The 23,577-nt window shown below is 43.4% G+C and overlaps 1 protein-coding gene across 1 annotated transcript in view; it reads left to right on the top strand.

The window, feature by feature from the left end:
• The window catches only part of PRKCA (protein kinase C alpha), a 1,234,993-nt gene that overhangs the window by 1,075,264 nt on the left and 136,152 nt on the right, over positions 1-23,577 (top strand). Inside the window, exons 12-13 of the mRNA XM_086930938.1 lie at positions 14,364-14,426; positions 17,391-17,529. Coding sequence (XP_086787064.1) covers positions 14,364-14,426; positions 17,391-17,529 — 202 coding nt within the window. The remainder of the gene's footprint in view (positions 1-14,363; positions 14,427-17,390; positions 17,530-23,577) is intronic.

Raw genomic sequence — 23,577 nt, 5'->3', positions numbered from 1 at the left:
GGAGTTGCTGAATATACCACACCTGAAGTGAAGTCATTACTTGGCATGTACACAGAGGAGGGAGAGAGTCAACAGACATTGAGGGCAAGTCAGATGGGAAGAGGAAGTCGGACCGCACACACTGGCTGCAGGAAGGGTAGAATGAGAAGTCCCAGTCAATGAAAGTAAGAACAACAGGAAGAGAAAGAGAGGCGTCACAGAGACTAGAGGCAAGAAGGATGTGCGGTGGAAGAGGGATCATGGACACTGAACCAAAGGAATATAATGGGCCGCAGAGACCACAAGCAATCACGAAGCAAGGATGAAATGATGTATTGTAAGCAAAATGAATGACCAAGGTGAAAAGAACTACAAATACCATAAGTGTGCCCAGTGGGATCAGGATCAGTGGTCTAGATACCTGATGTGAGAAGGTAGAGGGATCATAAACACTTTAGGGAGGTATAATAGGAAGAGTAGTGACTTACCTTGTTAAAATACTGTATTAAATAAAAGTGTGCAAGGCACAGTGCTTACCTGTTCAAGTTAGAGAAGATGATATCTTGAAAAATATGTATTCCCTTCACTTAATCCCCGAACTGCTGTTAGCAAATCCTGAAACACTAGAAAAAAAGACAGCAATTCAAATTGCAGTGAGAAGAAATTATTCTCTTTAGGACGGTGCAGCACAGCGTGTTTACATTGTTATGAGGCGGATTTCCCAAGCCCCCAAAGTAACCGCAAACTTTGCAGTGAACATACAAACAGATCGGTAATTCTCACCACTGTTTCCGAGTTGTACTTACTGGAGTGACGGGGTACCTAAAATGTGACAAACCTTTCAGAGAGTCTCTTGATCCCACAGTGAAACGAGCATTGGCATAGCCAATAGGTCTCGTCTTTGGAATCTTATAAGTGTTTAGTTATCCAGCACAATATCCTTGGGGCAACAACATCATCTGTTGCATGCCTAAACACTTATACGGTCCCAAAGGCGAGACCTATTGGCTATGCTTGTTCTTATTTCCTATGTCTTTATGCAGACATGCTTCCTCTTCTAGTGGTGTATCCCTTTTAGTGCTCTGCCTCTTTAGTTTTACAAAAATAATAACTTACTCTTCCTATTTCTGATTGTGTGGGCTCTACTGAAATTATATATTATTACATTGCGCATAAATGTTCAGCTAGGAGACACACATATGTTTTAGAGAGAATAGTGGGCTGAATAAGGATCTTTATATGAAAACCCACCAGAGTCCCATTGTGTCAGAGAGCAGAGAGCGGCTTTGGGACAAACAAAAAGTAAGACTAATAGGATTGTGTACCATTTTTCAAGGAGGTTTGAAGGTTTGCGTGCACCTTTTCTACTGTATGAAAATGTAACCTTTTTCTATATTTTCTTTTGTTGCTGTTTCCTTAATGTTCTTTATATAAAAACTAATCACATTTTCGCATTAACGATGTTATGATGGTGTTTTAATTTAGTTCTGGTAATGGACTTCACCAACTGGGTGGGGGGTCTAAGGATAGTGGGAGGGGAGGCTTTGGCCCTGATTACAAGTATATGTGCTATTTATTGTACCTATTACGAGTTTGTGGGGTATGATATTAGGATTTTGGTGTTTATCACTCCAAAATACGCATGATACTATAAGGAGGGCTCCTGAGAAGCAAATGGCGGCCATGTTCCTCGGGGAGCATCTGTGTAGCTGTTTTTTTTCGACCTGGAGTCCGAGAAGGAATCCCTTGGTTAAGGTTTCAAAGTGTATAAATGACTGATCACAGGAGACTGTGCCACTCGAGAATCATACCCTCGCCAGGCTCGAACCCCTGACCCTCGCTAGCAGAGGCCTGTCCTCGCTCCTGAGGAGAGCTATAGCACCCGGAACCAAGGCTACCACCAGAGACGTGAGTGCGTGCGCGGAGTGCCAGGAAAGCACAGCACAAAGAGCTCACGTGAGTCATGAGCCTTGCATCAGCCTCTCTGCTCATAAAGCATGAATGCATTGATGCATTGATGCAGTGCCAGTCCTCGAGGGTGGCACGCTTTACAAGGGGCAAAAGTGAACACTGGTCAGAGTACACACGTGTAAATGTCTCAGTGAGCACAAATTCAAAACGTGTCTACCTCATCTTGGGTTTAGCATGATGGCTTAAATTTAGGTCCTCCCACGTAATATATTGATATTCCTGGACTTTGTTAATCGACTACGAGGTAAAGTGTTTACAGAGTTCAATCTCCACCGAAATATAAAGTAAAAAGTGGCCTTCAAAGAAAGCATATGTTCTGAAATGTGAAGCTTTTATTTATTTTACATCTGATCGCATGCCAAAGCAAGCCGATTCAAACCTTTCAAAGGGACCAAAACATAAGCCAACATCGCCATTGTCTGCGCGCCTCACGGGTCAAAACGCTTTCCCCAAGAGAAAAGAGCCCAGCCCCTGAATAACAAGAAGCACAAGCAACAAACATTGGCCACGCGGCTGGGCCGCAAAGAAATAATTTTACGTGAGTGGTGCACACGTGCACAACGAAAAAGGTGCTATGCATTTCGCGCGCGTGCTTGTGCGCGCGATAGTAAGCTGGTCGCCGGGAAAGTAGCACTTTCCCAAGCAGCCTACTAAATGTCTCGGCCGGATCAGCGCATGTGCTGGATCAGGCCGAGACTCCGGCCGAGACCTGAAAATAAGGTGACCTTTCCTCAAACCTCGAGGCTCAGGGCGCGCACAAACGATTGTATTTGATAATCATTATTCTTTATTGTGTATTAATATTATTCTGCAAATTGCCCTCATACTAAATAATGAAATAACAAATAAACAGTAGACAAATGATACATTTCCCAGCAATTTCAAATATTATCAATGCGGATAAAAGATACACCGCAAAGATTGTTCATCATGTATTCCTAAGTAGTTAGACTAAAAACCTTGAATTACCTCGCAGCATTATATTAATATTGACTTGTCGGGTGCCAGGTCAAATAACTTACTGTCCCGACTAGGAGCATTTCTCCCAGCATCCTGTTTCTTTCACCCCCTGCCCAAATTAGGGTGAGTTTTTAGACTTTTCACCCTTGGTATTTTTATGACACAGGAGGGAACCTTGGAACCACGTTCTTGAAAATCAACACTGAAAACAATGCTTTCATTGGAACACCACATAAATATTACTTACTTTGGGCCCGTCAATCACAGAAGTTCAAGCTTGTTTACAAGGCCATCCCGCAGAGCTCAGGCGCAGACAATGCTAATCTTCTGCAAGTAAGTGAAAAGATTCCCCTTCAACTAAAGCAGGAGAGTATGTGGTAATGATGGACATACACAAAACATTCCATCGGCTTACACAAAATAAAGTTAATTAAATAGCATCTAATTTGAAACCTGTGTTTCAGCCCTAATACGCTTATTCTAAGTCACCAGACTTTGTTAATATGAATCATGGCCCGCAATTCATAGTTACCATTGCCAGTCCATGCAGCAGAGTGCTGCTCATGGTACCCTGTGCTAGAAAAGTAAGATGCAAACTCTGAGGAGAAGACACACACATTTGGACAGGAATGGCAGGCAGTGTTGACAGACACTGTAGAATGTCTGAGAGTCACAGAAACTGACAGGGACATACCTCTCAATTGACCTTCATTTCGAAGAAACAAATGTAGCATTTTGATATACACTTATCATACTGAAAGTTATTCATCAAGGTTCGTGTAGGTGTCATTTTCTATAGCTTCTTTACTGCTATGGGGTGTAAGCTTTTGCACCATGGTTAGCCTTCTAATTGGTATTGGGTTTGTGAAGGGAGTGAGCTCTCTGTGAATGTTGTGCACAGGATGAAGACCGTGCGCAGCTGAGACTTGGCCACTCATGTCTTGTAGATTCCCCCCTAAAGGCCAGCTACCTGTAAAAGCTTTGCTGCAGGGCGAAGGTCATAAGTAGTAGATGCTTACACTCCTAAGGGTTCTTGAGTGCTTTGAGGCAGTGAACTCTGTATGACAAATTCTGCATAAGAGTGAAGACTGAATGCACCAGGTACTTGCTTGATTGCCCACAAGTGATAAGCTATCTGCAAAGAGTTCGGTACAGGGTGAAGGTTGCACTGAAGGATTGACCTCCACCACCTAATGGGCCTGGAGGGGTATCTTCAGGGAGCAAGCTCTCAGTGGAAGGGCTTTGCACAGGGTGAAGACTGTTTGCAGTAAGTACTTTACTTAACAATAGTTATTCATTGTCCATGGGAGGTCGACTATCACTGAAGAGTGTGATACAGGGCAACGGTTGTGCGTTGTAGGTGCTTGGCCACATAATGGGGCTAGAGTTTCTGGACGAAGTAGGTTCTTCATAAAAACTTCTTCAAAAGACGAAGACTGCGTTGCCAATCTGCGCCCAATTGCTAGCCTTCATGACGTCAGCTATCCAAAACGTGCTCAGTACAGGGTGAATGCTGTGAGTAGGAGGAGCTTGCTTCACCGACTGGGGGCTTTAGTGTCTGAAGATTAATTTATGCTTAACATGATTTTGCTCCATTACTTAGTTTCATACCTGAAATGCTGTACTGATTTATAGAGTAATTTGAACAGCTGTAGGTTGGACGATGTCATCAGAGATGCCATCAATGATGTAATTTGAGCTGTCATCCATGAATTAATCAATGATGTTAGTGGACATGAGTGATGTAATATGTGAGGTCATAAGCAGTACATGGGGCACACGTTATAGTTAACTCAAATTATAACTGGTGAACATTTTTTAGTTTTAAAAGAATCGTTTTTATATTATTACAATGACTAACTATAACGTCACCTGAACCTTTGTTTTCTTCAGTGAATTTCTAGGGTTTTGTTTTAAGTGAGCACCTTACTATAATGTCACTTTAACCTTTATTTTTTCCAGTGCATTTCTAGGTTTTTTGTTTTACGTAAAGTAAGATCTTCTTACCATATCCAAGTATAACATCACTTTAACCGTAGTTGTTTCCTCATTGAATTTCTGGCTTTAAAAAATATACATATATATTATTTACCCAACTCCCTCACTGAGCAAACATTCTGACTCTACAGAACACAGCTGAAAGCAGGGCCTCGCCTTGTGAACCACTCCCTTTGGGGCTGCCAACCCACCACCATTGGCTGAAGGCCATACGTGTGGTGGGGTTGGCCGTAGGACCTGGCATATGGCTAGGACCTGTGCCCTAAACCTATGAGCTGCCAACTCCCCGCTGTGAACTGCCTTCGGCCGTGTGCAGTGTGGGCTGGCTGCAGGCCGTCAATCCAACCTGGGTGTCCAACTCCTCATGGAACTGCACTCTACATTTTACACTTTTGCCCTTTTTTGGGGATGGGGGTTAGCATGGGAAGCCCCACATTAGTACCTCAGGTTTACCGAAGAACTGGCAGCACAATTTTTTAATTCCCCCCCAAACAAAGGCCTGGAAGTCAGGGTACCCTAGATGCCCCTTTATATTATTTTTTTTAATATCAGAACACGTGGACCTAGTTCTCATGTCCTGTAATGGTTGACACACCATTTCGGTTCATGTTTCTGCTAGCCATTCAGATTTTTTGATATTGCAGAATGGAACCAAACAGGCCACCAGGAATTCTTTTTCCTATCAGGACGCTCTCATGCGGTCAACAATCCAGATATCATTATCTTTTGAACCTCACTTTGTCAACAATGGCTGAACAGGTTTACACCAAATCACAAACAGCATACTTTTTGAGTAAATAAATAGCTCTCTGGTGTAATTCCGCTGTTTTGTATGTATTGCTGTCTAAAATTCCTATGGGAAATTTGTAGAGGAAATGTGTGTTTTGGTACACATCTTTTTCTGAGCTCCTGCTCAATGTATCACTCCAAAACCTTTCAGAAAGAAGCTGAGGCGGGTGAAAGTTTTGTGAAGATTCATCAAATGCTCTTCCTGTGGAATGTATGACCTAACTATAATACACAGTGACAAAAGTCACTGTATAATACCTACACCATAGACGCAGAAATACATGGTTGTCATCATGAAATTTAAAGGTGTGGTTTTGTGCTTGGAAAGTTTTCTCAAGTAAGCAGTAAGATTAACATAAAATAGCACTTCCTGCCCTCCCTTACTCTGCTGGCTCACTTGGCTTGACAACCAGTACGATTTTAGGAGAAGTTCAACATCTCGACGACCACAGTTAAATAATAAACAAAACAAAAAGGCCATAAAGCCTCCAGAGAGTTAGCTCCTCAGGTAACAGAGCTTCAGGGAGAATGAGGCGATCTGCAGCCTCGCTTTAGCGAAACATGGGGCCACATGCCTCAAAGTCCGGATTTGCAAATCCTAAATAGCAAATTTTAAGAAATCGCTGTTTAGGATTCGCAAATCCCTATGCATATAGGAATCGCAAAAAAAACCTGCGATTCCTTAAAATTCCTTAATTGCAACTCTCAAATTGCGAATCGCAATTAAGGAATTGCTTCCCATTCATTCCTATGGGCCTGTAGGCCCATAGGAATAAATGGGAATTGAATGCGCAATTTGTGAGTACCAAATAGGTACTCGCAAATTGCGTATGCAATTTCAAGGTTGTAAGGGTGCCAAAAGGACACCCTGTTGCACCCCTGAAATTGAGATGTTACCCCATGTTGCATACATACATGCCCCAAGGGCATGTGTGTGTGTAACATGAAACTTTGAAAAATGCACTTTAGTGCATTTTTCAAAGTTTTTGCAAATTAGCATCAAGTTCAAATTGATGGTAATTTGCAATCCCTAACTGCGAATTCACAATTTGGAATTGCATTTAGGGAATTGTAATTTGCGATTTCCTAAATCCATTCGCAATTTATGTAACCACAAATTTTGCAATTACTTAAATTGCGAATTTGCATTTGGGTTGATGCATCCCAAATGCAAAAATAGTGGTCGCAAAGGGGCAGATTCTGTGAATCTGCCCGTTTGCGATCAGTATTTTCGTTGATACATGTGCCCCATGCTGTCTGCCATTGTTGATTCATCAGTTTATCCTTCAAACTCTAGGGGTGGGGAGAAGGGAGATATTGTCCAATGTGTGACCCCCCACTCCACTTCGATGAGTGAAATACCTAGTATATTTCTGCTTACCAGTTCATTCCTTTGTTCTTCTAGCAGGCAGAGTAACAGGCAGATACTCATACATTCCGAAGTCGGGTAATTGAGAGGTCACTGGGAAGGTCAGGTTGTGTTAATGAAATATTTCCATGTAGTTGTGACTGTGACTCTTTTAGAACTGCATTGGGGCGGTAGAGAGGGCATTTTACATCAGGCCCACGGGTTTCAAGGTCCCGCACCCCTGCTGCATCTATAAATAGAATTCTAAAGGAAGACTTCACTCCTTTGTAATGATGTGGCAGGTGACCGGGCCTAGCACTAGACGGTAGCAGATGCTGCTTTCTTTTCGTCTTTACCAGAGCACAATTTAAAAAAATATATATTTGGAAGGAAGTGCCCGAAAGGGCAAAAGTAACCTCTGAACACGAGCACAGGCTATGAGACACATCAGGCCGGGAGTTTGTATGCCTTTTCTTTAATGCTGATCTCTGGCTCGGTTGCTGTTCTGCAATACGTCTTATCGCATGAAACAAAAATCTAAATCTGGTCTGAAATGGCAGCACATCAGACATTCATTCAATAGGGAAATTAGAGCTTAAGAAGAAAGCCCTGTCAAACGACAACAGTATTTTAATCGGAACACTTGCTAATTTGGGAAAACACAGGGTCTGAGGGATACTCCTAACTGCAGAGTCTTCATCTTTAAACTAGACTGGCTCCAGAAGATGTTTTCACCATAGCCCCTGTTCACTAGTAGGGGGTGTCATGCAGCTATGTGTCGACCTCATCCTGCTCCGGGAGAGCCGCATATAAGGGCCACCTTAGCACTCCGTTCCTTTCTTTGTGCGCTTTAGTACACAGATCTAGGGCCAACTTCTAACTTTTTGTCATCAGTTCACGTTTTTTTCCAGAATTCTTTCCAGTGTGCAAGGGAACATGTCCCCTTCTAACTCCAAAGGATTTAACCCTTGTAGGGACTGCCACAAGTAGATGTCTGTGACAAATTGCTATGAGGTGTGTGTCTCTGGTGTTTAATTTCAGGCCGTGACTCCAAGTTGTGCGAGTCTGCCCTTACGAATCCCAAGGTGATCCTGGATTGCAAAGCTAAACTGTATGTGACCGGACACCAAAGTAAGTTGCCTAAATCCCATTTCCCCTTTAAGTTGGAGGTGCACACCGTTTCCAGCTCTTTAGGCTGTTCCTGATGCAGGTCTTTGTCACAGTCCAAGTCTTTGGCTAAGCCAAAGTCTAAGAACAAGCATAAGAAGGCCAATCTGAAGATGTCCCAGTCTCTCCACGCACTTTCTGAAAAGTTGGGTAACATCAAGGTGCCTCTTGGTCTTGCTCTTGGTCCCCCGTTGATGAGCTTATTCCAGAACTGATCCAGCTGCATCACAGGTTTACGTGGCTGTTGGTAAAGTCGCAACAGATTGAGGCTTTCAAAGAAGGCATGTTGTGTATTTAAGCTCTCTGCCAGCTCCGTCTGGCATACCTTCAGGCCCCACAATTACCATTGGTGGATCTCGCCTTCGTGCCATATGTGATTTCTGAACCTATTTCAATTTCAGCTTTGACTCCAGAACAGACTCCATACCTGGCACCAAGATCCACGTTGGTTCCTGCCACGTGGACACCAGACTTGATGCCACTGACACCGGAGTAGGACGCTGTTCCTATTGTAATGTCTGACTCAACCGAGTTCGTCCCAACCTCGACCAAAGTCGATCCTAGCACAGTTGCAATGCACCCAGACCCAGTTAATTTGCATTCTGCTAAAACTATATCATTACCGAAGCGCCAGCATCCAGCGCACCAACTATGACACTTCTCCTGACACAGGATTAGGTTCTCACCCTGGCCCTTCAATAGAAGAGACAACCTTATTTACTGTAGTCATCAGACAACCAGCAGAGGTCTTGGACTTACTGATGACTTATGTTGATTCAATGAGATGTGTCCTTACCAAAGTTTTGCAGTCTGAGCAGACTTAGTCCGAACCCTTGTTGCCATTCAACAAAGTCCTGACTGACACTAATGTGTACCTGGGATAAGTATTATTCTTGTCCACCTAGAGATAGACTGGTAGCACAACCCCACATACATGGTCCAGGTGACCCTGCTTTTCTGATGCAACATCCTCCTTCTGAGAGTCTGGCAGTTCAAGCATCTACGAGCAGAATTAATCTCAACTCATTCCCTACAACCCCAGACAGAGAGTCCAAGAGAACTGAGGCATTCGGGAAACACATGTTCTCGTCTGCTTGTCTCACCCTTTGGCCAGTCAACACCAGCTTCTTGCTGGGTAGTTAGTCCCATGTATTATGAGACATGATCGCAGAGATTTTGCTGGTAGTTCCAGAGGAATCACATGCCTACCTGGCACATGTTATTCAGGATGGTCAGGACACAACAGATTATAAGAGCAGGCCTGGACACTACTGACTGCCTAGGCAGAACAGTTGAGAGTAGCAGGGTGCTCAGACACCACACATGGATGAGATCCACAAGCTTCTCGGGTGATGTTCAGGTATCAATCATGTATATATGCTTATTAATGGGTCTCAACAATTTGACAAGAAGAACGTTTCTGCTCAAGAGCTCTTCAAAGAATTCGTGCCGCAGCACACTCACATTCTCTCTATGCCCGCAAGACCGTATCCCTAACAGTTTCTCTCCCCTTTCGAGGCCTCACAAGGGGTTTTGCATACAGGCAACTACAAGGCCCACCATCCCATTCAGAAGCAAACCCAGTCCTTTTGGGATTGGGGATCTAGTAGAGAACGTCCCGGCCAGCAGAGGCAGCAAACCTCCAAGCCCCCCACTCCTCCGACAGCAGCCACCAAGCTGCTTTAATTTGCACTTAGTGGCACACAATCACCCTGTGGGACACAGAATCAGTAGTTTCTTTCAGAAGTGGCAGACCATAATGTCTAAAAGGTGGGTTCTCGAGTTTAAAGGCGCTATGCCCTACCATTCTTTTCCGACCCACTGTATCTTGCACCAACATCATAGCGGCTTTTGTAAGACTACTTTTCCATTTTGGCTAAAGGATCCATAGAGTCTTGGCTTTGGAAATGTAAACTGGAAGTTATGATATTTCCTATTGCTGAAAAAGGGCAGAGGCCTTTTTCTATTTTAGATTCCTGATCATTCAATTTTTCCTGAGGAAGACATTTTGCATGCAGGCTCATGTTCTATCTGTCCTGGATCCAGGAGTCTGTTGTACCTGCTGTATGCTTATTTCCACATTCCCTTCCTGCAGTCCCAATGGCGTTAATTGCCTTTTCATGATGAACCAGGAGCATTTTCAGTTTGCTGTGCCCTCTTTAAGCATCACAGTTCCCCTCATGTGTTCACACAATGGATGTAGGTGTCTCCAGCATAACTTTGGATGTCGGATATCCCAGTCTTTCCCTACCTTGATGACTGGCTGTTAAAGGCGGGCCTGCTACAGTTAGTAGATGGCGAACCTCCTAGCATTTTTGAGGTACACTATCAACATGCTAAAGTAACACCTGACTCCTATGTAGAGGCTCCTTTTCATGAGAGCGGTTCTGGGTATGGTGGGTTATCGGGCCTTTCCTCTGGATCAATGTGTGCAGGACATTCCAGCTATCATCCTGATGTTTCATGCTTAGTCCTGTGTCTTAATGAGGGCGACTCGAGTCTTATTGGCCTAGTTGTTCAATCATGTCAGATGGCATATGGGAACTAAGAGAACCTGTTGGCTTCCATTTAGACTTTGGTGTAGACCACTAAAGATCTGCAGTTGTGGCTGCCTGACCACAGTTAGACCAGCAGCAGACCCCTTTCTGTTCCCCACCTAGAACTGATGCATCACTGCTGGGTTTGGGAGGTCATTAGGGAGAGGTGGAAATCTGAAGACTCTGATCTCCAGCGGAGACCTGTCTCCACATTAAACTGTTGGAGTTGCGGGCCATTTGCTTGGCGTTGAAAGCTTTCCTACCATCCATCAAGGGGATGCTGGTTGAGGTTCTCACAGACAACACCACCTCCATGGTGGAGTAGTGTCCTGGGTCCTGTTCCAGGTGGTCTTGCACCTCTGGAACTGGCTGAATCGTGAGGGCATTTCCCTAGTCATGCAGCACCTGGTGGGATCTTTAAATGCAAAAGCGAATAAACTCAGTTGCATTGTCGGCCCCTCCATTAAGTACCACTACGCTGTCAATTAAAATGATAATGGGGTTCAAACCTGTTTTATTATCCTTTTATTTTAATCCCCTGGACCCGTCCCCAGGGCTCTGGCGAGTCTTGGGTGCGGGTTCAGGGGGATGATACTGCTGGTGGGGGAGTGGCCGTGGTTTTCAGTCTCGTCACTTTGTATGAGGGTTTGGGTGGCTGAATCCTCATGCACGGTGTAGCTCTCTACAGCCCCAGCAGGCTTGCTGGGGCTTAAGAGAGCTGGCACAGGCTCCCAGTCTGCCTGGGAGCGCAAATTGCCAGCCAATATTTTCATGCAGTGTCAGGATTGGCCGCAGTGCATTCTGGGAGCCTGTGCCATAAGAATGAAGAGCGGGATGCAGCGGACAGCGACGGTGTTCAAGGCATGATTTAAAAAAACAAACTTAATTAGTGTTTTTGTCTTCCGCTACACCCACCTCCCTCCTCCAGCCCACCCTGAGCCTTTGGCAGGGGATGGGCGGCTAGTCGGCAATGCCTAGGAGATCATGAATGACAGTTACACCCTGAGGTGGACCTGGGTGTTTTCCAGCAGTGGTGAGAACCCTGGATCCATCTTTTCACCACCATCAAGAAGGCTGCCACTTTGGGAGGATCTTCTGTCACCACAGCAGGGCATAGTCTTGCACCTGGGCCTGTGAAATCTAGTAGCAGCAGTTGATTATGTTTGATCTCACTCCCGAAGTAGTGGAAGTCTTCCTTTCGGGCAGACATTCTTCTGCTAAGTAAATTTACACCAGTTGCTGGGAGAACTTTGTGGCTTGGTGTGGCACCCTTAATACCGACTCATTGCAGCCCAAACTATTGAATGTATTGTTGTTAGTTATGTCTTTGGCCAAACATGGACTTGCTGTGGACACAGTTGAAGGTTAATTGTTGGCCCTTCCAGCTTTTTTTCATCTGGTAGTCAAGCTGTCCTTGTTCAAATGATCTGCTGTGATGTGATTTCTTAAAGATTTAGGTTGTATATTTCTTACTTAACCCTTTGTGTTGTCACAGCGGGATTTTAATTGGGTCCTCATTTTTTAATGTGAACCACTTGTGAGCCAATGCACACCTGCCCTTTATGTCTTGTGACACTGATGATGGTATTCTTGTTGTGAATATTTTAGCTTGTCGTGTGAATGAGCTTCAGGCTCTTTCAGTCCAGTTCTCCTACACTACCTTCTTTCTGGACAAACTAGTGCTGAGGACAAGAGCAACCTTTCTCTCAAATGTTGTGATTTCCTTTCATGTCAGAATGTCTGTCACACATTTGATGCTTATTGCTCCCCATCACCCCTCAAAAGAGGAGGAGAGACTCCACTGTTTAGACCCCAAAAGAGCATGTAGTTTTTACATTGATTGCAATAAAAACCGTAGATTGGACAATCAATTCTTTGTGGGGTTCTCTGGGGCAAAGAAAGGCAAGGCAGTGCAGGAAAGGAAAGGACATTTTCTAGGGGGATAGTCCTCTGCATTAAGAGCTGCTGAATGCTGGCTAAGTTAAAGCATACTAAAAAGTGATTGATGAAATGCTTGAATTAATCTTGGTCACTGGTAATTACTCGGGTGACATCCCAATGCATTCTTATCATGCACACCCTGTAACCTCAGTTTTTACCCAGCTATATGCAAATCAGTCCCGACTGCTGCAATTAGATCAGTACAGCCCAAAACTGACAAGCCAGGTCTTAACTGAAGTCAACATGGTGTGCAAAATAATGTGATACGATGCAATGGGATAGGAGACAGCTCGAGTAATTGCAAGTGGCTGAGATTATTTCGAGCATTCCATCCTTCACTTTTTTGTGTATTTTTTAGTGCATTGCCCTAAGTGGGATAGGTATGCCCAGCCATGGGCCTAGTGCACACAGTGTCACTGGAACCAAGCTGTACCTGGCTGATGAGCCAATAACTGGCTGGGGACAACTGGTCCTGGGTTGCTTGTGTTCTTGTTAACAGAGGACCTGGCTTGGCAGTTCGGGCAGGGTTGTTCCAATTGGAGCAGGGTCATGACTGATTTGCATATAGCTGGCACCTAACGGCGGTGACATGGTGTGCAAAATAACAATGGATTGCTATGTGGCTAGAGTAATTACCAGTGGCTGAGGTTAATTCAAGCATTCCATCCATCACTTTTTTGTATCCTTATACACACTGTCTAAGAAGCAGCCTCCAGAAGGACTATTCTAGCAGGGCCAAGGCTGCTGCCACTGCCTGGCACATGCATGGCCTGTGGATATCTGTCAGGCTGTAACTTGGGTGTCGATGAATATGTTCACAAAGCACTACTGCCATGACAGCCAGGTCTGGCAAGAAGGCCATTTCTCCCGCTTGGTGCTGCAGGACGTTTACATTTGAGTCATTCCACAGAAGGAACACCTTGGGGAGCATGGCTTTGGTATCTAACTGTGAGGAGTCAGGTTACTTACCTACGGTAAATCAATGCTGATTTGAGGGCAGGATGTCCTAGAGATTACTTAGCCCAGTCAGCCCTGAAGCAGATCCTGGCCCCTCAGGCCTATTGCGAATTTTATCTGTGTTCCATATATTCGCAATCTGGCCTTGCATTCAAGAGGGAAAACCACACTCCAGGGCCATTACCTTTATACTTGCATTTCTCCAGGTATGAAGAAAGAAACACGCAATATGTCCGTCTGCAGCTGGTGTGCATCAGCATCCCCCACTTTACTGCATCACAGTGCCATACTGCATATGAGCAGGCTGATGAGGAATAGGTGCTTAGAATATAATGGTAAATGCATACTTGTAGGACCATAAAGACATCTCTAATTCCTGTCTTTCAGTAGGACAAGAGCAGGCACTGGAATCTACAACACAAAGCTATTGAACAACCTTTTGACAATATTTACAGGGAGAGTGAGATGGTCTTTATCAGGAGAGTTTTCGATGGCTCTAATCAGTGCTGCTTTTTAAAGGTAACTTCTATGTAACCTAATGTCATGGCTTCTAACATGCACTGCTGCTTTTTACACTGAATCCCAGGGATTACCCAAGTGAGTGGTGCCGCCACACAACCTTGAATCATTTGCTTAGTTAGGATGGGACTCCCATTGGCTCTCAAATGAACACCCTGCATGCACAGTGGCCTGACCTGCTTGTTTTTACTTTACAGGTTTTATGCAGCAGAGATTTCTGTTGGGCTCTTCTTTCTCCATAAGAAAGGCATTGTTTACAGGTGAGTGTTTATTGGGATCTCTCTTCATGTTTCTAGCAGTTACATCTCCCCTAGAGAGCCCGCGGGTTGGTTTCACAGCTGGAAAGGAAATTGAAGTTACCCTATACTTGGAAATGTAATCAGTTTGGTGTTGATAAGAGTTGCCAGTTGTGGATGGGGCTCGCAGCATGTTGATGTCAGTGGGATGTGGGCTGCTAGCTTCTGTGACAGTCATTACATGAAGTCAAGTTTAGACATGTGAAAGAAAACCTCTCTTGTGTACGTTTGGCGCCAGGACGCCCCTTTTCTGGGGCAGCTGTTGCGCCTAATAAATGTTATTAACATAACATAACATAACATACGTTGACTGGTGTTTTTCGTGTTAATATCAACGAATTTGTGCTGGCTTCGTGTGCTTTTTGAGTACAGCAATAGTTAAGTGATTAAGCTATGTCCATCAAAAGAATAGAGACAACATGATGTATAATTGTACAGTGAAGAATAAGGTATATATCTGATTGTTTTGCAATACAGTGTGTACAGATGTACACATGTTATGGCCCATGCATATGTGTAAGAGGATCCTGTGAACTGATGTAATGCAAACATCCAGTAGAGTAGAATTATAGGATATAGGAGAAGCAATAATTAATACAAATACACTCTTCTCAGAATAGAACATATGCTCAAAAGCATCAGGTTTCTTTTTTTATGCTGTGCAAGATCTTGCACTCCTACTAACCACTCATCACTTAGCACTGAGGCGAGCTTTGGTTAAGGCCCTCCTCTCCCAAAGCTGGTAGAAAACTAGGCTGCCAGGTGGATCCTCAAACTGAAGTTATGACTGAATTGCATCAGCCCTACAGCTCCTTGTTAGACTTGTGCCAGAAGTCACTCAGCAGACGAGTTCATCAGAAGCCGTGTTTGTTTTCAATATTGATCGTGATTGGTCTTTCATTTGTAGCTCAAGTATCTCAAGTTATCAATCATATATACACATAAATATGTGTAGTTTGGAAAACTGTATTGTCTATTCTTGAGCCTTCTTGTATCATGGAAGTGTAGTGATCTACATTGGGTCCAGGAGGTCATTCTTCCCCCCCCTGTTGGGGTCTGCAGGCTAGTGGTTTGAAGGAGAGTAAGGATCCCAAGCATCCTGTGCTGAGGCAGGGCCCGGTCAACGCGTCCCCAGTTAGCCTTTCATCGTCCCACTGCCTTGATGATCGCCAGGATATATCTGTATATGGGTTTCTGTCCTTTCTGCATCCTTACAGATCCTTCTTTACACTACTATTGCAGGCATGATGATTTGATAGACTTGATCCAAGTAATGTCTGTCCAAACGAGAAGTCTTCATCTCAGTAAACCTCAATACTATAAGCATTATTAAAAAAGATTTTTTCTAAAAAAGCACAAATAGTTCATCTCATGTCTCTGTTACCTATTTTAGACCAGAGACAGGCATTCATGCCTTTAACAATACTTTGATGCTGAACTGGTAGCATATGTTATGGTAATTGTATACACAGTAACATTGGTTACCATATTAATCAACCATGTAATCAGAAAAAAACTAGCCCACCAAATTTGGTGTTCGTAATGAGGCATGTCTGCAGGCTGATTCAGGAAGATGCTTGTTTTACTATCGCCTAAGCAAGCCTTATAATTCATTGGAAAGCTAAAAAGAATGTTTTACTTATTTTTGTCTAAAATGTAAATTTGTATTGTGTAAACTGATTTGCACTTAGGAAAAATTGTATTTAAAATGTAAATGTTGATAGACCTGAGGTATAAAGATCATTGACTTGTGTCTACCTAAACATTTCTAAGGCACATATTAGCAGTCTGTTTTACTCAATATGCACTCATGAGTTTGGCATATTTACCTCTGCCGGCCATATTGGGGTCCATACTTTGATCTGCTGCCCAGCTGGTGTATCAAAGTCCCATGAAACAATAGACCCTCCCTTGAGAAATGTATTCTGCGAGACGAAGGGGCGGAGAGGGGGTGATGTCTTCATATGCTGATTAGTAGCTTTTTACTCTGAAGCTATATGATAGGGAAGGACGTTTGAGAGCTTGTAGCAGATGTACTGGGAGAAACATGTTATATTTTCCATGATTTGAGGTTTGTGAAGTACTCAGCATCTTGACCTAATCAAGGCTTTGCCTCCAGTTAGTACTGTAGCCACCTCCGCTTAGCCACACCTCCACGTATAAAAATCGTATAATACTCTGTACATCTGCATAGGTATGTATACATGTTTATATGTGTGCTTGCTCCTTCTGCCCGCCCCCTCTCTCTTTCCCCACATTCCCTTCCTCTCTTTTCTTGCCTCCTGTCCCCTCTACCTCCCTTCCTCTTTTCTCCCTTCACCCATCCCTCTTCTCATTTCCTGCTATCCCCCTCGTATGTTGCATTTCTGATTCATTGTATGACTTTCAAGTTACAGTTGTTATAAAGATAGTTAGATGGACAGGTAGATAGTTAGGTAAATAGATAGGTTGATAGATGGGTAGATATATAGATAGATGGGTTTTTACGTGTTTTTGTTGATTTTAGGAGCAATAAACTCAGTACAATATTGGAGATCCTGCCCTTTAAAATCCCTTCATTAGACCTCCTCCTCTTGTTTTGTGGTAGCCTGCCACCGGGGTAGCTCTTGAAATTAGCTGAGGTATGACGAGGCGCAGTGTGCATATTCACTATACTCTCTGAATAGTCCAATTTAGACCCTTCCACTACCGATGTGCCTATTAAGTCCTTTAAAAAAATGCAAACTTCGTTTAATAGAGTGAGTCATTCAGACGAGAAGTCACAACTATTTCATCTAACGTGTGTTGTCTAGAAATTGAGTGCTAGGATACCGAGAGCAGTTTCACCTTTATATTAAATTAAAAGATGATAATCTATTCTTGTGCAACATTTGTACCAACCTCAATATCTGCTTTGACTAACTACAGCTACAATGTGCTTCTTCCCAGAGATCTAAAGTTGGACAATGTAATGCTGGACGCAGAAGGACACATTAAAATTGCTGATTTTGGAATGTGCAAAGAACATATGGCTGATGGCGTAACGACGAGAACTTTCTGTGGAACGCCGGACTACATTGCACCGGAGGTAAATCTGCTTTATATGAAGTTAGTTTTAGGTCATTCTGGTCTCTTTTCATTGATCTAACCTATGGGAAGGTTTTGTTGGAAGTCGAGTCCTTTAAATGTTTACAATAGTGAATGTCATTGTGTATCATGTCAAAACAAGCTGTTTTCCTGACAAAGAGATACTAGATATAATAAAAAATATGAGTTCTTTGTGAACTCATTACTTATAGAGTTGCTCGAATGTTGTAGTGTAAGTTTGACACCAACAACATTCTCTCCTCTATGAAATTGTGACAGTTGTGTTGCAAACAAAGTTAACATTCATAGCATTTTAAATCCAACAAAGGTTTTCTGCTAAAGTCTACTTTGGACAAAACAATTTGAAACTTCATCATTTAATCAAGCTTTTCCAAAAATCTCTTATTTCATGTTTCTTAGCTATATGATATGGAGAAGTATGACATAAATTCCTTGGAATAAAGGCCACTTGGTCAATATTCGGTCACATAAGTCATTGACACCTGCGTCTTTAAGCACCTCTGGCACTTTTCTAAACTATCCCCTTTGGAAGTAATATCAGATTCTGGAGGGCCAGAATGGAAACCAAAAGAGCTCTGTCAAAAATGTTGAAAATATTCAACGTTGCTGCTGCTCCCTCCAACCTTGTTCTTTTCGGTCTCTTTCTTCATCTTCTCTCTTGGTCATTCTTTCTGCCCCCAGTATGTCTACTGCCTTAATCCCTGACATGACCGAGACAGAGGTAGTGGATGGCTTAATGTGTTTTACGATAGACAGGTATGTCATGGTTTGAGGTACTTAGTTTTCATTTTTCACTGTTCTTAGAATCCCTTCCCCCGTCGTTTTCTCTTGTAGTTTAATTTAGATAATATTTGGGTTTATTTGTTCTCTTTTGCTCAAGTAAAACCACTCTAATTCCATTTTGACTGACCTCTACCAGGATATACACGTATGCTGATTTCAACATACTCACGAGTAATATAATTTTAACATTTGTACCGTGTGAATTAGGCGTACAGAGGCCGCGTGCACATACATATTAATTATTGTGAACCTACTACAAAGAGAACTTGGTGACGGGGTACGTATCTCCACAATCTGAAACAATGAACATGATTATATGTATGCCACGTGTTATTCTATCCCCAAAGACGTTCATGGCAGATGGGCCTTACGAAACAAGTGCTGGTTAGTGATGATTCCAATTACGAGATAATGAAGAACAAATGTTTTATAAGATTCAACGAGTATTCCTGTTTGGTGCAGAAAGTGATTCTTGAATCCGCAAGTTTTGGGTTGACCGAAATGAGCAAGATAAGAGAAAAATAGGCAAAAACTTACTGTGTTTATGTAGCATAAAGTAACGAGGGGTTCTTGCTAACATTTGCAAAGGATCTATTAACTGAGCCTCATGCCAGAATGTGTACTGCATTGGCTTTAGTCTTTCACTTACTTTGATGAACTAGACAGACACAAACAATCTATATTTGATGAACGTTTGGCAAGGGATGTACTTCAACTGCCTTCCTGTGCCATCGAGGGCTACACTTTGCCCTGTCAATAGTCTAATCTAACGAGGAAAAAACAATAAATGAAAAAAATACATATTATACACACTATTGGGCTTTTGATCTGCCCTCTTCATCCATTGGTCTGTTCAACTGTCTTTAACCTGTTGCATCCGCCAACCATAACAAAGGTATGTGTCACTTAAACCATTGGCTCTTACACAGTGAGTGATGGAATTTCGCCTGATGGCCAGTACTAGTGCTGATGGGCCAATACTTTACTTTGTCATTGCTTTTTCATTCCATTCTTTTTTTTATATCTTTATTTGTTTTTAATATGCAAGGCGAAAATGCATGCATCATAACCATAACAATGGTCGCATACAGGACAGACCTAAGAAACATAAATGTCGCAGCCTCAATGATATCACCCGAACAACGGAACACATACAGATAGTACAGAACTCACACCCTGCGGCACAGTGATACAAATGCATTTTTTTCATTATTCTGTTGCCACCCCTTTAGTGGCACGCTTATGGATATGTGGTTATTCCAGTTTTCCCCTGGCAGGTGGTTGGGAGGCACGAACCAAGGAATCTGGGCCACAATAATGCAACCAGCTTCCCCATAACCTCTGAAACTTGCGTGGGCACCCTCTGCATTTATATGTGACTCTTTCCTCAGCCATATACAAGTAAAATGTAAAAAAAATTAAATTGATACTTGTATAGCGCACTACTCACCCGCAAGGGTCTCAAGGCGCTTGTACGAATACCGCTGTGGAACCCATCCTGGCTTTCCCTGTGAGACGTCCACTCCTGGGCACCCCCAAGGTGGAGGCCAGGCATCCTTAGCGTTGTGGGGGCCGTTGTGGAGATTAAGCAAGCTATTGCCCAGAGTTGCAGAGTGGGACTCCATGATTGGAATAGGCACCGAGGCGAGAATTATCAGGTCCGTGGAATTTTGAGCCCAAGAATCGCTGAGGCGGGGAATTGAACCCTGGTCCCGGGCTAGACCTCTGCATCAGGGTCTGCCGCTCTAATCATTGAGCCACACTTCTCCACCACCAAGTCCATTCACCTTCTCCATCCCTGAAGAATGGGGGCTTCTGCTGTTCCCCAGTGTCTGGCCAGATCGCGTTTTGCCTCCGCTAGGCCGAGTGCACTAAAGAGTAGCTTGGGACTAGACAGGTCTACATTGCTGGGGATGCCCAGGAGTACAAACCTGGGGTTTGCCGGGATAGGTACTCCCTGTACCTCACTTGGCTCTTCAGGTATTGCACACCAATATAGTTTTATTTCCAGACATCCCCACGTAGAAAATCTCCCACAACAGTCCTGCAGTGAAGACAGTCCGGGCTATCAGCCCGTCCCATTTTATGCAATTGTGCCCTGTCTTGGTATGTTTGATGTAAAATCTTAAATTGGATGAGACGGAAACAAGCTTTGATGGCTACTTCCCTAGGGTGTTTTAGGGCCGCTTCCCAATCTGCATTTTCCAGAGTACCCACCTGGGTCTCCCACTTTTCCTGGAGTTTACCCAATTTGTCAGGCATATTGTTATTAAGCATCTTATATGTGAGGAATATTGTTTTTGTCGTTAATTTCTTGTAACAGTCTCCCTTCAAGTGTGAAAATTCCCTTTATCTTTCCATTATTTATCCTTTTTAGGTTACGCATAAGCATACAACCTCTTGTATACTTTAATTTACTTCTCTGTCGGATTAAAGCCATCCCCCTGCTATTCATTTATTTGTTGGAGTTTCCTTTAAAAACTCTTGCTTGCTAATAGTGGGCCCAGCCTCTTTGTCCCTCCCTTTTCTCTTAGTTCCGCCCAGGGAGCAGAGACTAAGTACAGGATCATTACCCTTGGTTGTGTTTATCTGTTCGTGGGGGGGACTATTTTATCACTTTTTTTCCTGCCCTGCTCATGTTAAACTGTGGGTGCTTCCGGGATGTAGCTGCTTGCATATTATTACAGCATTCAACCCTTCCACCTCTTCCCATTCTGGAAAAGGCCAGCTGTTATGCTTCATCGGAGCTGCTGAGACTAATGACACGTAATGCAAAGGTGCCTCCCAGGAGCCATAAATCATTATCACAGGGTAAACGCAGCCAGCTTGCAAGTGTTTCCTTTAATTTTCTCCAAGCGCCACCGGACATCATTCCCCTGTAAGCACCATCCCCTAGTTTATTATTGCCTATAATATTTCACCCTAGCAGGCAAACAGACCCACTTTGTTCTTAAAAAATAAAATAATAAAAGTGAATACACGCATGTGGATGCACTAGATGTTTATATACCATCAATACTCTCCATAAAACAAAGCATTGCACCCTCTTGTAACTTAGTTTACAATGGCGAAGACAACCCAAACCTAAATACTCTCGAAATGTTACCCAAGATTGACCATAAATCCTTCCTTGAACTGCTTACTCGGGTTAAATCAGGTTCACCCAATGACATATGTCCACCACACATTATCAAGGAAATTGGCATCGCATTTCCACAAGCTATTCTCCCGATTCTTAATGAATCCCTTTCACAGGGCAAGGTTCCTACAGATTTTAAAAATGCCCTCCTTATTCCATTGACAAAGAAACCTGGAAAAGATCCTGCCGACATGTCTAACTATAGACCCATTTCCCTCCTGCCTTTCCTCTCCAAGATCCTGGAGGCTCATGTTTCCAGCTGTATCTCTAATTTTATGGAGACATCGAACTATCTGGAACCTAACCAAGCAGGTTTCCGCCCGGGCCACTCAACTGAGGCGGTGATTTTGGCGGTGCAGGACACACTCAGGGCCAATGCAGACGCAGACGTACAGCAGGCTCTGATACTGCTCGACTTGTCGGCCGCGTTCGACACGGTTGACTAGAACATCTTACTCAACCGTGTCGAACAGGCCGGCCTTAGGGGTTCTGCTCTGAGGTGGATCGCATCCTTTATTGATGGCCGAACCCAAGCAGTACAACTGGGAACATTCACGGCTACCAGACATCACTCCATTTGTGGGGTCCCGCAGGGCTCGTCACTTTCCCCCCTGCTATTTAATTTGTATCTCCGTCCCCTTTTATTCTCTCTCAAAAAATTCAAAGTCACAGCGTACAATTACTCTGATGACTTACAATTGGTATTCACTCTCAATACACCTGATGCAGTGACTGAATTTCAGAAGACCATGAGGCATATCCAAGGTTGGATGAATGATAACCACCTTAAGCTGAACCCTGGCAAGACGGAACTACTCTTGCCCGGGAAAAGCGAACCCAGCTGGGGCCCCCATTTTTGGCCCACCGATATGGGAACTCCTCCTGTTAGCTCCGCCTCAGTAAAAAGCTTGGGGGTCACTTTAAGATCAGATCTGTCGCTGCACTCTCAAGTAGGTGCAGTGGTGTCAGCAAGTTTTTTTCAGCTCCGCAAAATAAAAAAAATTGCTCAGTTCCTTACACACTCTGCCCTCATTCAAGTCACTATAGCCCTGGTGCTGTCCCGTCTAGACTTTTCAAACAGCATTTATTTAGGCTTACCATTGGGACTCTTGAAAAGACTCCAATTGGTCCAGAACCAAGCAGCCAGACTCATAACTAAAACACCCAAGAGGCACTCAATCAAATTAGGCATGAAGGAGCTACACTGGTTACCTGTGGCCCAGAGAATAGCTTTTAAAACCTGCTGTATAACCTTCAGAGCCTTAAATAATTGTGGACCAACTTTTATTAAAAACCTAGTGACAAAATATGTCCCCACACGACACCTCCGATCTGCCCAGAAAACACTAGTGGTGGTGTCTCGATTCAAAAGGAAACGACAAGGGGGCAGCTGCTTTCACCACCTCGCTGCCACCCTTTGGAATTCGTTACCTCTGCCACTCAGACATAGTAAAGATCTGCTCACGTTTAGACATGCCTTGAAGACCTGGCTGTTTGAGCAAGCCTATTTATAGTAGTCTTCACAGCAACATGTATTATTTCCTCCTTCCGACAGCGCCATGAAGCCCACGGGCGTACGAGCGCTTTAAAAATGGCATATAACATAACATAACATAACATGCGCGCACTGTGTGCATCAGCCGGACAGTGCACGCACTGCGCACACACAGTACCTGTACTCCTAGGCGCCGGCAGCAGTACACACTGAGGTACAACTTATGAATACAAGGGGCAAATGCTTGTTTATTTTAAGTCATACTTACGTTATTAAACGGTGTCTTCAAATTTGAAAATTTAAAGCTAATAGTGACTTTTCTTTGCACAAGAATAATATTATTTCCCAATGAAAACCATAAACAGTAAACAAAAACAAAAATCAAGACATCTGTTGAGTACACCCGCTTGTTAGGAACCAGCTGTACGGTTCCATTAAAATTATACACAATGGTTAATTTATTTTTATTTGATATTTTGATTGCAAGCATTCCACTTGCACGTTTAAGTGGTCACATGTTTTCTTTAATTTTATTTTTTTGGCATATTCTTGGAATTAAGACATTTTTTTAAATGAACAGCTAACCAAGGCTAGACCTATTGGCTCTGTCA

This window comes from Lissotriton vulgaris, chromosome 7 (genome assembly GCF_964263255.1).
Source record: "Lissotriton vulgaris chromosome 7, aLisVul1.2, whole genome shotgun sequence".
NCBI classification, from domain to species: Eukaryota; Metazoa; Chordata; class Amphibia; order Caudata; family Salamandridae; genus Lissotriton; species Lissotriton vulgaris.
The sequence above is the reverse complement of the archived record's forward strand: the minus strand, read 5'-3'. Positions and strand labels throughout refer to the sequence as shown.